At 49.3% G+C, this 14,989-nt stretch overlaps 1 protein-coding gene across 3 annotated transcripts in view; it reads left to right on the top strand.

Annotated features, from left to right (window-relative positions):
• Positions 1 to 14,989, top strand: part of PYGB (glycogen phosphorylase B) — a 346,630-nt gene that overhangs the window by 105,469 nt on the left and 226,172 nt on the right. For all 3 annotated transcript variants that reach the window (XM_029594500.1, XM_029594502.1, XM_029594501.1), the window contains exon 4: positions 13,661 to 13,764. In XM_029594500.1, coding sequence (XP_029450360.1) covers positions 13,661 to 13,764 — 104 coding nt within the window. The remainder of the gene's footprint in view (positions 1 to 13,660; positions 13,765 to 14,989) is intronic.

The raw sequence follows: 14,989 nt of genomic DNA, 5'->3' as shown, positions 1-14,989 counted from the left end.
AGGGAAAGAGAATCCATTGCACCCCAGCGCCCCCTTGCGAGGGCGCCGGAGACTACTAGCATGGGACAAAGGAAGGGAAGGTAGGAGGGGTGACAAAACAAGAGGCCACTAGGACACACGTGGCCGAAAAAGCAAGCAGGAGGCTGGAAGCAGGAAGCAGCAGTAGCTGGAACCAGGAGGCAGCAGCAGCAGCAGGGCTCAGGAGTAGCAGCAGGGCTGGAGGCCCAGGAGACTCAAAGTCACAGGGCTGGAGGCCCAAGAGAGACAGCACTACAGGGCTGGAGGCCCAAGAGAGACAGCACTACAGGACTGGAGGCCCAGCAGACACAGCTCCAGGGCCTGAGAGGCCTAGCTGTGCCTGTGGCTTGCTTGCCAGCGTTTGGACTTCCTGTTTGGTGACGCCCTTCTCCTAGGGGCTGGCCCGCAGCTCTCCACCTGACTTATAGGACCAGCGGTGGGCGGTCCTGGCAAGCTCCTCCCAGGGAGTTGCCTTCTACCTCCTGTACTTAAGGACTTTCTGTTCACTTGCAAAGGGCCTCCGGATCGGGCTCTACAGTCATCTGTAACTTTGCCGATCCAGGTCCCCTGGTTTCGCCTATGCCTTGATGGGTTCCTGTCCTGTGTCTCTGCCTAGATGTTTGTTCCTGTGCCTGCCAGCCGTAAGGACTTCGGATGTGAGTATCCCAGCATCGGAGTTCCGCTTCGCCTGGAGTTTCCCTGCACCCTCCTTCTCAGCGTGGTCCGCGACCAGCCTTCCTGGGCTGTGTAGGGCGCGTCTGGGACAGGGTGGTCCGCGACTCAGTCCCACGGGTGGGCTGATTAGGGCGCCCTGATGGACAGTGCCATGTTTCCGTCCAGCTTTGTCTACAGTGTCTGCTTCAGCCCTTGCCCGGATGTCTTCCTGTCTCTGCCTTGACCTACGTCCTCATCTGGTTCCTGAGCCTTCTGTCCTGTTGGGCCCTGGAGTGGCCAACAGGAGGGATTCGTCCCACGGGCTCTTGAGCTTCTGCCAGCCGAGGGGGCTTCGGATGTGAGTATCCCAGCATCGGAGTTCCTGCTCGCCTGGATCTTTCCTGTGTCTCGCTTCAGCCCTTGTCCTGATGTCTCCGTCTTGCTTCAGCCTGCTTCTGCCCCGTCTGATGTCTTCTGTTTAAGGACTCTGTCTGCCCTCGCCTCTGTCCGGCCTGCTGCCCATTGCCGTTCCCTGCGGCAGGTCCGAAAGGGCCGGGAACAGTCGGAGGACCGTTCATTAGTCAACTTCCCCGTGTTGGCTACCATGGGCATGCAGGTCCGGCTGAGGGTCGGACTCCCTGCTTCTGTTTCTGCCTGCCTGGCTCACCATGCCTGCTCAGCTCACCTCCCACGGTGTGGCTTGGGGCTCCTCCTTGAGTCCTGCCGTGGCCCAAGGGCTCACCACCACCCGCTTAGGACGACCGCGCCCGCGCGCGCTCGTAACACCCAGGAGAGGTGCCTGGGGGCGCGCTAAGAAAGCGGGCGCTGAACACTCAGCGCCTGCTTTCAGTGCGTTTGTTTTGCATCAGCCCCAGTGTTGGTACAGATTATTTTTCTTCATAGAGGTGTAGCACCTTCTTGGCAGTTTGTTAGTCTGTTTGAGCAAGTCAGTATAAATCTCTTTCCTGAAAAAATCACATTGGACTGCTATGTGGGTCCCATATTCTTTCTGTGCAACCCAACCGGAATGCTTCTATTTTAAAGATAAGAATCCTTCCTATCCTGGAAAAAAATGAGCTATGTTTCACAGCTCAGGAAACTCTTGCTCCTGCTGTCCTTAACCTTTGGACACTAAGAAGTCATAATTTAGTGAACTGGTGAGCAGGAAAATTACCCTAGTAACTTTACCTAGAAATTCAGCAGAACATACTCGGATAAGTGTTCCGCTCATATCTTGCAAAAGTTACAATAGTAATTTTACCCAGATCATTTTGGGACCTCTGTTTTTCAGACCAGAGTTATTCAGCTAACTTAAGCCAGATAGCACTGATTCCCTGTACGTACCAGGATCATTCCAGACTGTGGGTTATGTTCCCTGTCCAGCAGATGGAGTTAGAACAAAAAATTCCCAGGGGAGGACCTATATAGCCACGTCTCCCTCGCCTCAATCCTCAGTATAGTTCTAACTCCAGCAGATTGAGCAGGGGACACGGTGGTCCCCAGCACTTTTCTAGTTTTATTTTCTCTTTGAGGAATCAATTAAATAATATTAGATAAAGGTTTTCTTCTAAGGGATAGGTTCTGTAGTGTTCTGACAGGACCACTCCATTCAAAGAGAGACACTGTTTTCCAGTCAGGAACTTGCTGACAGGCTGTGTTTTTTGCCTGTCACTTTATTTCTCTCTTCCTATCTCTTTGTTTTTTTCCTCTTCCTTGCCTGGCTAGAGTGTGGTAAGTGTTATTTTTATTTCATTTACAGTCGTTGGTAGGAACAGGAATTTATGAGGGGTGAAAGTCTGTAGTGCCGACCGCTCCCCCTAGCCCCGGAGTTTTCCTTTTCCCCTCCTCCCTTTCAGGGAGTGATTGGAGTTCCCGCCCTGCAGCTCTGCGACAACCCATTCCCCGGAGCTGCTCACCGTTGGGACGGCGTTTTTCCCCGACGGTCTCGTGGGGATGGTGAGGGGTCCGGAGGCCGAAGAGTTTTATTAATTTGCCGCTTCAGTTGTTGCCGCGCGCCGCAGCCGCCCCTCCCCCTCCCTCCCGCCGCGATGCAAAAAATCGCCGAACGGCTCCGGAGCTCGGCACGGGCTTCAGCAGACCTCAGAGGGATTTTCTTCAGCTTTTCCTGAGGGGGAGTATGGCTTACCTGGTAGGCAGCTTGGAGGAGAGTCGGACCGCGCTGGCAGGAAGCGGCATGCCCCGTTTCCCCTCAGCGCGGGAACGGCGGCCATTTTCTCAGCTGACTCAGAGACAGCTCTCTCTGAGGAGGACGTCGACGCTCCTCTCCAGGTTTCCTCTAACAGTATGGAGTTTCGGAGCGCAACGGACCAGGGCAGGCAAGGGGACGACGTCTCGGGTGGCCCCTCATCAGCACTTCCCGCTTTTTCGCCAGAATTCATTGTTTTAATGCACAAGGCATTTTTACAGAGCAGGGATCCGAATCTTGGAATTTGGGGCCCCCCTCCCCCCAAACTGGCCTGCTTGACACAGCTTTCGACGGCAGACCCTCCCTTAGGGAGGGCTTCTTTGCCCACAAGGGGTGCGGGGTCCACTCAGCCCCCCCCCCCCCCCCCGTGATTCCTATACCGCTGCAACAACCGTCAGGGGATCCATGGCAAGATCCAGATGCGGATGATCCCTCCCTGGCGGCCCAGGTAGAAGGTGACGACCCGAGGGTCCTCCGTATTTTTCAAGCAGTGGAATTGGATGATCTCATCCCCCACATCCTCCAGGAAATGGACATTGACCCTCCTCCGGATCCTGTGGCTCAGGATCCGAAGATTAAGAAAGGGGATCCTCTCCTAGCGGGCTTACGACCTCTAGCGAAAGCTTTTCCCACGCATCACAACATCTTGCAATTGATTTCAAGGGAGTGGGATACTCCTGAGGCCAATCTTCGAGTCGGTCGAGCCATGGAAAAGTTATACCCTCTCCCCACTGATTTCTTGGAGATTCTTAAGGTTCCTGCTGTTGATTCAGCGGTAGCCGTGGTCACGAAACATACAACGGGTGGGACGGCGTTGAAGGATGTCCAGGATCGCAAGCTCGAGGTTTACCTCAAGCGTTTCTTCGAAGTCTCAGCATTGGGGATGAGGGCTGCTATCTGCAGTTCCCTAGCACAGTGAGCAGCTCTGCATTGGGTACAACAGCTTCTCACTTCCCAATCTTTGCCACAGGCAGAGACTATTCAGGCTGATAGACTTGAAGCGGTGGTTGCCTATGGAGCTGATGCTTTTTATGATCTGTTAAGGGTCCTCGCTCGTTCCATGGTGGCGGCGGTGTCCGCTCGTCGTCTTTTGTGGCTACGCAACTGGGCGGCAGATGCTTCGTCTAAGACGCACCTGAGTTCCCTTCCTTTCAAGGGTAGGTGCCTATTTGGGGAAGATTTGGATCAGATCATCAAATCTCTTAATGAGAATGCGGTGCACAAGCTACCAGAAGATCGTCCACGTTCTTCTAGATCTTTTTATTCCTCCAGAAATAGGTACCGGAATCAACGGAGGTCGCGTCCTACTAGACAGCAGACACCTCGGGCTCCTTCTACACGATCACACACCTGAAACCGGTCCTTTCGAGGGCGCCGCCACGGTAAGGATATTCAAGGGGCAGGTCCTTCCTCGAAGGCTTCACAATGATGCCAGAAGGACCCAAGAGGGGATCCCCCACCTGGGGGGTCGCCTTACTCTCTTTTACAAGGAGTGGGCCCAAATTACGTCGGATCAATGGGTGCTGGACATCTTAAGACAAGGCTACGTATTAGATTTTGTACACGAACCCCGAGATTGTTTTCTGTTTTCTCCTTGCGGTTCCCGTCCCAAACAATTAGCAGTCCGACAGACACTCGATCGTCTGCTACAGCTGGGGGCGATAGTACCGGTAGCGGCCTCCGAACTGGGAAAAGGTCATTATTCAATCTACTTCGTGGTTCCCAAGAAAGAGGGCACTTTTCGACCTATCCTGGATCTCAAGACGGTCAACAAGTTTCTCAGAGTTCCTCGTTTTTGTATGGAAACGCTCCGTTCAGTGTTAGCAGCCGTGCATCCGGGAGAATTCTTGGCCTCTTTGGACCTTACAGAGGCATCCCTTCACATCCCGATACATCACCATCATCAGCGCTTCTTACGCTTCAAGATTTTGGGACAGCATTTTCAGTTTCGTGCTCTCCCTTTTGGTCTGGCGACGGCTCCGCGTGTCTTCACCAAGATCATGGTAGTGGTGGCGGCGGCACTCCGCAAGGAGGGTATCCTTGTACATCCCTATCTAGACGACTGGCTCATTCGGGCGAAGTCGAGGACGCAGGGTTACCGTGCTGTAGACAGGGTAGTACAGCTTCTTCAGTCTCTGGGATGGATCGTCAATTTCTCAAAGAGCAAACTGATGCCGTCCCAATCGCTGGATTTTCTGGGAGCACACTTCAACACCAGCCGAGCCAAGGTATTTCTGCACCCGGACAGAGCTCGGGCTCTGCGTGCTCAGGTAACACGGTTCATGGCACTAGTTGCTCCCACGGCGTGGGATTATCTCCAGGTACTGGGAACCATGGCCTCAACAATCGATTTGGTTCCGTGGGCCTTCGCTCATCTCAGGCCTCTCCAGAGGTCTCTGCTTTCGCGATGGAACCCAGTGTCGAGAGATTTTCAAGCAGTACTGCCCATCCCGGATGTTGTCTTGCTCAGCTTACAGTGGTGGCTGGACCCTCAACAATTAGCTCAGGGAGTGTCTCTACAGAACCCGGATTGGGTGGTCGTCACCACGGATGCCAGTCTCACCAGCTGGGGGGCGGTCTGTCAGGACAGGTCTCTCCAAGGTCGATGGACGATGGAACAGTCCACTTGGCCCATCAATCAGCTGGAGACCAGAGCAGTCCGTCTAGCACTGCAGGGGTTCTACCCACTGGTATGCAGTCGAGCGGTTCGGATTCTTTCGGACAATGCATCCACAGTGGCGTACATCAATCGCCATGGGGGCACCAGAAGCCATCTAGTCTCGTTGGAGACCGATGAGTTGATGACATGGGCGGAGCTACACTTACAGTGGCAAGCGGCTTCGCACATAGCGGGCGTGGACAACGTTCAGGCAGATTTTCTCAGTCGACAACACCTGGATCCCGGAGAGTGGGAACTCTTGGAGGACGCAATGCGAAGGATAGTACAGCGTTGGGGGAGACCCCATGTGGATCTAATGGCAACCGCGACAAATGCAAAGGCCGCCCGGTTCTTCAGCCGCAGGCGAGAGCACGGAAGGAGTCGACGCGCTGGTTCTTCCCTGGCCTCGACACTGTCTCCTGTATGTCTTTCCTCCGTGGCCTCTAGTGGGCAAGGTTATCCGACGGATAGAGACGCATCAAGGTCCGGTGATCCTAGTTGCACCAGAGTGGCCTCGTCGACCATGGTTTGCAGATCTTCTCAATCTGGCAGTAGCCGGCCCTCTTCGGCTCAGTCATCTGCCACGTCTTCTTCGCCAAGGACCAATATTTTTCAAGGAGGCAGATCGCTTCTGTCTTGCGGCTTGGCTTTTGAGAGGCGTCAATTGAGACGGCGCAGATATCCGGAATCTGTCATCTCCACGCTCCTGAAAGCTAGGAAGACATCCACGTCGGTTACTTATGTCAGAGTATGGAAGATTTTTGAGGAATGGTGCGAGTCAAAATCGATTCTACCAACGCAGGCCTCGGTGATGCATGTGCTTTCCTTCCTACAGGCTGGTCTGGATTTGGGCCTTGCCTATAAATCTCTTCGTGTGCAGGTGGCGGCGTTGGGAGCCTTCCTACGTAGTAATGACAGGGAGCTCCTGGCCTCACATCCAGATATCCTACGTTTTCTAAAGGGGGTAAAACACTTGAAGCCTCCAATTAGACCACCTTGTCCTTCTTGGAATCTCAATTTGGTACTCCGGGCTCTATGTGCACCACCTTTTGAGCCTCTGACTTCGGCCACACTCAAGGATGTCACCCTTAAGACCATCTTCCTGGTGGCGATCAGCTCAGCACGGCGGATCTCTGAACCACAAGCTCTATCATGTAGGGAGCCATACCTTTGTTTCACGCCAGGGGGAGTATCCCTGCGGACAGTTCCATCTTTTCTGCCGAAGGTGGTCTCGACTTTCCATCTCAACCAATCGATAGAGCTTCCGTCATTTTTATCCTCTGATTCTTCTGACCTGCATCGGTTGGATGTCCGACGTTCTTTGATACATTATTTGGAGGTCACTAATGAATTTCGACTCTCCGATTATTTGTTTGTCCTTTGGTCGGGACCCAGGAAGGGTTGCATGGCATCCAAACAATCAATCGCTCGCTGGCTGAAAGGAGCGATTATAGCCGCATACATCGGAGAGGGTAAGTCTCCACCTTTAGCTGTTAAGGCGCATTCTCTCCGCGCTCAAGCGACGTCGTGGGCGGAAAGTTCTGCAGTTTCTTCTCAGGAAATCTGTAGGGCGGCCACATGGAAGTCTCTCCACACTTTCGCAAGACATTATCGTCTAGACATTCGTGCGCCGTCTCACGGTCAGCTTGGAGACAGGCTCATACGGGCAGGGCTGTCCGCGACCCACCCATGATGGGGAAGCTTTGGTACATCCCACAGTCTGGAATGATCCTGGTACGTACAGGGAAAAGAAAATTATTCCTTACCTGCTAATTTTCGTTCCTGTAGTACCATGGATCATTCCAGACCCCTCCCTGGTTTTGGGGGTTCTTTGTGGGCCATCCCTGCTTTCCTGTCTTCACAATATTTTCACTCTGTATCTCTAGTTATTGCGAGCTGTGTCTTTGAACACAGTGCTGTTTGCAAGTTCTCAGTTACAGTTGTTTGAGTACAAGTTAGTTGCTGTCACTTACAGCTGTTATTTTTTCTCTATATTTTTGAGATTAATTGATTCCTCTGGTTCTGTCTCTTCTCGTCTTGGCTTTGCTAGTCCAGTTACTGAAGATTGAGGCAAGGGAGGCGTGGCTATATAGGTCCTCCCCTGGGAATCTTTGGTTCTAACTCCATCTGCTGGAAGGGGGAGATAACCCACTGTATGGAATGATCCATGGTACTACAGGAACGAAAATTAGCAGGTAAGGAATAATTTTCTTATATTAGGGATTTGCAGTGGTTTTTTTTAATATATTGCTTTTTGCTTGATTTTGTTTTTAAATTGTTTGGGGATTTGTTTTTTTTTCAGTTTTCCCTAATTTCATGGTTAGTGCACACTAAGTTCTGTAAGTGTGGATTAACTAAACTTAGTGCTCACTAAATCTAAGATAGTACGCACTAAGTCCAGTTTATTTTTATCTTTTATTAAAATTAGTGCACACTAAGTCCAGTTACGTAGTGCACATTTCTTTTGTTTCATGGTTCCCATGAAATGAAACGAAATAGACAGTATCATTGGCATTGTCTATTTCATTTTACCCGAATGCATATCCCTACTGCATATCAGATAAAATTTAGCTCCACACCCAGAATATCCCTGCTGCCACTTCTTTTTACCCAGCTAGATTTTGTGCAGGTAATGAGTTACCTAGACAAAATGTAGCTAGGGAGCAGGGGGAAATTTTGCAATCTTGTTTTCTGTTTAGGTATCTCCAAAAGTTATCCAGGGGAAGTCTTTGAGTAATAGGAATGGAAGCTTCTGCTTTGCTTTTCCTTTCCTTCTTCCTCGAAACAAGTGTAGGCCCCTACCTCAATTTTTGTGTGGTGGTATTGTGCTGTGGCCCTTTTATGCCACAGTTGAATTAAAAGGCTGGAAGGGGTGGACAATGACTTAATCCAGCACATATAAAAGTAATCCCCAGCTGGACTGATGCTTGGTGGGGATCCATTTAGCATACTGCAAACTGTGTGGATCTTTAGCTAATCCCAGAAGCAGATAACACAACCTTGCAAGGATTCTCATCTGATCAGGAGTGACTTTGTATGGGGGAGTGTAACTGCATTCAAGCCCCAGAGGGAGGGGGCAGAGGGTTACAGAGATTACTGCAGAGAGATTGGAGGTGTGCACAGCTGCTGTCCAAGCAGTTGGGTCTTGGAGAAAAGACATAAGATTCTGCAGTCTACCAGACTGAAGTAATCTACTGAAATCACACCAGCTGTTGATTTCCTTGTGTCTAAAAGACAGAAGCTAGTGTGAAGAGAGAGCCAAAGTTTTCATCAGTGGATTGAAAGGCTTGTTCCCCTGAAGCAAAAAAGGGTTGGGCAGCTTTGACTTAAACAGACTTTTGAACTGCCAGAGTTCATTTCTTCCAAGCCTGGGAAACTGTGAGCTGTGACCTTCCCCACAGAAACTTGTATGTTAGATATCCTAAATCAGATAACCTAAATTAGAACTGTGAGTTACCTAAAACAATGATTCCCAATCTTTTTTGTGTTGTGTCCCTCTTCCTTCCATCTCCCTGATATCATCATCACCTTATCTTCCCTTCCTCTCCCCCCCCCCCCCCCCCCCCCGGCATCATCACCTTCTTCCATTCCCTCTCCCTCCCCCCCTGGTATAATCACCTTATTTATTTATTTATTTAGCAGTTTTTTTATACCGACCTTCATAGTAGATAACCATATCGGATCGGTTTACATTTTAACAAAGGGTAAAACTGAGGTAACAATTCTGGTAAATAATAGATAACAGGAAAAGGAATAAGTCAAAGTTACAGTCAACAAGGTATGGAAAACTTGGAGGCTTAAAGACAAGCTGGAAGGAAGATAGAGGCAGGTAGAATAAATATAACATGATACGAATAATTTAACGGGTTAGAGCATATGCTTTAACCAGGAAATGCCAGTGTCCATTGTTCAGGAGGAAGTGTGTCAAAGTCCTTGTAAGAAGTGAGGCTCAAACTAGTGATTATCCGGTGGATCTGGGAAGGCTTGGTGAAAGAGCCACGTCTTTAGTCTTTTTCTGAAGGTTAAGAGGCAGGGTTCCAATCTGAGATTTGCTGGGATATTGTTCCAGATAGCTGGGCCTGCAATTGAAAAAGCTCTGTCTTTGGTCGTAGAGAGGCGAGTGGCTTTAGTAGGGGGAAATTTCAGAGTGCCTTTGTGGATATCTCTCGTTGGTCTGTTAGAGGAGTGGAGTTTGAAAGGGATATCCAGGTCGAGTTGGAGTTGCTGATGGATGGTTTTGTGTATTAGGGTAATAGATTTGTACAGGATTCTGAAATTTACTGGTAACCAATGTAGGTTTCTGAGGACAGGGGAGATGTGTTCACCGCGGCTAGTGTTGGTCAGCAGTCTCGCTGCCGCATTTTGTAACATCTGCAGTGGTTTGGTGGTAGATTTAGGGAGGCCTAGAAAGAGGGCACTGCAGTAATCTATTTTGGCGAACAGAAGAGCCTGGAGGACTGTCCTGAAGTCTTGGAAAAATAAGAGTGGTCTCAGTCGTTTCAAAACCTGTAGTCTGAAGAAACTGTCTTTGGTAGTTGTGTTGACCATTTTTTTAAGGTTTAGACGATTGTCTATTATTACCCCAAGGTCTCTAACGTGCGTACAGGTGATGTGAGCATTGTGCGGTGAAGGTGGAGGAAGATTGTTTTCATTTGAAGAGATGAAGAGAAGTTCCGTCTTTGAGGCATTGAGGACCAAGTTTAAGCTGTTGAGTAGATTAGTAATGGATAGAAGACAGTAGGTGAGAGCTTTTGAGATGACCTTCTTTTCCTTTTCCCTGGCATCATCATCCTCCCCATCCCTCCACCCTTCTGGCACCACCACCACCACCCTTTTCCTTTTCTCTCCAATCATATGGCATCAACACCACCTTCTTTTCTTTCTCTCTCCCTCCAACCTTCTGACATCATCATCACCACCTTCTCTTCCCTCTCTCCTGATATCATCACCTTCTTTCCTTCCTGCTGCCCAAACTCTCTCCCTTCACACGCTGGCATCATCACCATCTTCTCCCTCCAGCCCTTGGCATTATTACCACTTTTCTCTTCCTTCTCCCTCCACCCCTCCTGCACCATCATCACCTTAATCTTCCCTGGCATGAACATCACCTTCCCTTCCCTCTCTCTCCACCCTTCTGGCATTATCACCTTCTCTCCCCAGCATCATTTTCACCTTCCTTCTTCCTCTATCCTCTGGATCATTACCACCTTCACCCTCCACCCCCATGACATCATCACTTTCTCTTCCCTTCCCTCTCTTTCCACCCATCTGGCATCAGCATCACCTTCTCTTCTTCTCCTCTGGCATCATCACCTTCTTTCCTTCCCTTTTCTCTCCCCCTCCACCCCCTGGTATCACCAGCTTCCTCCCTCCACTCCTGGCATCATCACCACCTTCCCTCTCTCCCCATCCTTCTGGCATTATCACTTTCTCTCCAGTGGCATCATTACCACCTTCCCTTCCTTTCTCTACAATCCCCTGGCATCATCATCACCTTTACCCTCCACCCCCTGGCATCTACACTTCCTCTTCCATTCCTTCTCTTTCTACTTTTTTGGCAACAGCAGCTCATTCTCTTCCTCTCCTCTGGCATCATCAGTGTCTTCCCTTCCCTTTTCTCTCTCTCCATTCCCCGGTATCACCACCTTCTCTCCACCCCCTGGAATCATCACCACTTTCTCTTCCCTCCCCTCTTCCTCCACCCCTCTGGCACCATCATCATATTAATCTTCCCTCTCCCCTGGCATCATCACCCCTTCCTTCTACCCCCCTCTATATCATCACCTTCCTTGTCCCTTTACTCAACCCCTCTAGCCCTTGTCATTATCATCATCCCTCTTTCCCACCCTCTGGCATATCCCCCCCCCCCCCCCCCCCAGCACATTCAGCTGTTGCTTCTTCCTGTGCTCCCTCCAAGGAATGACTAGGTATGGGCACATTTTTTTTCCATGTGAGCAACAATTTTTTAAACGAACAATTTTTGAGCGCCAATGCAAGTGTTGCATTTCTGTATATAGGACAAGGAAATATGTACGTGAGCGACCATGTAAAACCTGTGAGCAACGCTCCAAAATGTATGTTTAATCACTCACACACTCAGCTTAGAGGGAACTATGGTCCCTTCCCACCCCAGAACCGGCAGAAGTCTGCGCAGCACTTACCTGCTGCTGCTGCTGCTGCTGCTGCTTCCTCCTCTGCCAGCTTGTCTCTGCAATGATAACAGCAGGAGGCCAGCATGTCTGGCAAAAGAGAGCTAACACAGGGGCCGATGCAATCATTTTCGTGGAAAACGGGTGCTGACTTTTCACCGCCCGCTTTCTTAACGCACGCATGGCGCCCGCAAGGGAAGCGTCATGCAATAGGCAAATTAGGGGGTCGCACTAGCAAGGAGGTGCTAGGGTCGCTTGCGCGACTTTAGCGCCTCCTTGCTAACGCGACCCCGCAGGGGCTGCTGGTTATGAAGACCGACGCCGGTAAACTCGGCATCGGTTTTCATAATCGGCCGTCTGCCAGTAATGAAAACGGCCGCCGATAAACTCGGTCTTCAATAACTCGGTGGTCTGCCGAGATATTTTTTTGTTTGTTTGTTTGTTTTTTTACTGATGAATTACAGAAAAGCAGTTTTTTCTTCTTTTCTGTACTTCTTTTACCTGCACTCAGCTATTAATGCCTGCTCCAGGCAGGCGTTAATATCTGAGCAATAAATGTGCGTCTGAGATGCACATTTATTTTTTTGAATGCGGAGTGAATGAGTAATAGCCTCATTCACATGCATTTGCATGCGATGAGCGCTATCTCATTCACTCTGCGTTGGACGAGGGTTAAATAGGCGCTAATCCCCCTATTGCATTAGCTGGTGGATTAGCGCCTATTTAACCCGAGTCCGTCAGCGGGTTAAACAGTGCGCTCGTGTGAGCGCACTGTATTGCATCGGCCCCACAGAGAGGGAAGCAGCAGAAGCAGACAGGTGCTGCTCTCTTTCACCCCCTCTGCTGGCAGGATGACATTCTGCAGGCAGGAAGGAAAGAAACAACGAAGGCTTCCGGGGATTCGACTTTCATTACCCGGCTCTTCCTCGGTACACCTGGCCTAAAGAAAGGAAAAGAAAAGTGCACCAACTAGTGAGCACTTATTTTGTTTTCACTTGAACTGCTGATATTATATTTTTGGGACTTTGAAACATTTTTAGCAGCTTTAATATAAAACTTTTGAGTTTCTAAATAAAACCCATAACCTTGTTGGTTTAATGCTCATTTGATGTGTATATGTCGAGTAATTTTTTTTCTTTTTCAAAGTTCATCATATTAATTCAGTAAAGTTGTGCTTAATTTTATTCTTTGAGTTTATTTGTTTTCATCTGTGGGAGAAGGAAAAGGTTCAGAGCGCATCCAGACAGAATCTAGAATCTGTGTTCCTATTAAATGGTGGAAGATTGTTTGGTGTGTAAAGAAATTACCAAGTATTGGAGCAGACAAATTGAAACTGTCTTTTGTTTCCCCCAAGCCCAAAAGAACCTGCAGAGTGCCTAGCGACATAGGTCTAATAATGTAACCAGTTTTTCCCTAGCGTGATCCCCTCTCCTCACCCTGTCCCAATAACGTGGAGTAGGGCTTACACAAGGGAGGGAGCTCACAGACCCCAGCCTTTGGGTCTCCAGCTGCACCCGGCACATAATGGCTCCCCAGCTCACTTTGTGATACCGAAGGTTCGACACTCAGATGTCTCTCTATCCCTTCATAAGCACAACCCACAATTCCTTATTCCAGAAAAATTTCGTGGTGCAAGGGTCATGCTTATTAGGAAGGAATCTAAGGGGGTCCCTACATAAGACATTTTCTTTCTGCCTGCATCCCTAAGGACCAAAGCACAGTCCTGCAGCTGTAGGGAAAAAATGAGGTTACGCATAACCCAGGGCTTTTCAACGTTGGGACTCAAGGGGTGCAAACAGGTCTGATTGTCAGGGTAACCAAAATCTGCAAACTGAGCATTTCTGATGAGTATTCATTGTGGATATCCCGAAAGCTAAACCCATTTTATGGCCTTGAAAGGCCAGAGTGGAAGAGCTGTGATCTAAATCCATGACTGTGTTTGTTTACTAACTATGCTCTTGTCTTGGGTTTCAGCTTGCTTCCTGGATTCCATGGCAACGCTGGGTTTGGCAGCATATGGCTACGGAATCCGTTATGAATTTGGCATTTTCAATCAAAAGATCATTAATGGTTGGCAGGTATGTTAAATGCTTCAGAATTTGCTCATTTAGAAATGCAATCTTAGTGCAGGGCTTCAGCTGCGAAGAGAAAAACATCATAAGATCTCTCTGGATGGCAGCAGGTTTACCCGATTTATTCCTGGGGGAATTCTGCATTATGCAGTTGCGCAGAATGTCCCTCCTGCACAGAATTCTGCATTTACCCCAAAGAATTAGACACGAGGATGAAGTAGCAGTAGCAATCGCAGTAAAGGCTTACAAGGACAAGCAGAGAGGAAGAAATAGCATCAGTGTCAGCTGGAAGTGAGAAAGGAGCAGTTGTGGGCTGGCCTACATAGATTTAAAGCGTTGAGAGAGTTGGCAGTGGCCCACACAAGCTGGAAGAGATGGGTCTGAAGTGTTGGCCTTGACCTGCATGGCCCAAACAAAGGAGGGGGTAGTAGGGTTCCAGTGGAGCCTGAACAAGAGAAATAGAAAGTGAGCTTGGGGAAAGGTAGAAGAGAGTTGGGAGTCTTGCTAAAGAGGAAGTGGCAGATATAGAGAAAGCTATGGGGTCTTGCTGGGGTGAGGGGGGAGAGAACTGAGGGAGGGGGGAGCTTTGTTTGCCCCCTCAGGAGTTGAGAGAAAGCTGGAGGTCTGGCTAAAGTAGGGGAGCAGGCAGAGAGAAAACTAGGGGGTCTTGCTGGTGTGAGGGGAGAGAACTGGGTGGAGGCAGAGTGAGAGAGAGATGGAGAAGGGTTCAAAGCTGACAGTTCAGGGTTCAAAACTGACAGTTCAGCAAAACTGACAAATCCATTGCCTAGGAGCCACTCCAGACAGTCAGACAAGGTACCAGCCATAGGTTTCCAAGCTTTTATTTAAGCACAAAACAAGAAAAGGCAAAATACCACATATGAGAATTGCTTAAACTGCAGATTTCACCAAATTCACTAGGTGATTTTTCCTGCCTTGCACATGCATTTGAATGTCCCATCAATGCATGACAAAGTGACTTTTGAATAAATGTACTGTCTGCCTGATGGGTGCATCAAGGGTAGCAATAATATAGAAACATAGAAACATAGAAATGACGGCAGAAGAAGACCGAATGGCCCATCCAGTCTGCCCAGCAAGCTTCACACATTTTTTCTCTCATACTTATCTGTTTCTCTTAGCTCTTTGTTCTATTCCCCTTCCACCCCCACCATTAATGTAGAGAGCAGTGATGGAGCTGCATCCAAGTGAAATATCTAGCTTGATTAGT

Source organism: Rhinatrema bivittatum, chromosome 3 (assembly GCF_901001135.1).
Source record: "Rhinatrema bivittatum chromosome 3, aRhiBiv1.1, whole genome shotgun sequence".
Taxonomy (NCBI): Eukaryota; Metazoa; Chordata; class Amphibia; order Gymnophiona; family Rhinatrematidae; genus Rhinatrema; species Rhinatrema bivittatum.
Note: the sequence above shows the minus strand (reverse complement) of the source record. Positions and strands in the feature narration are given on the sequence as shown.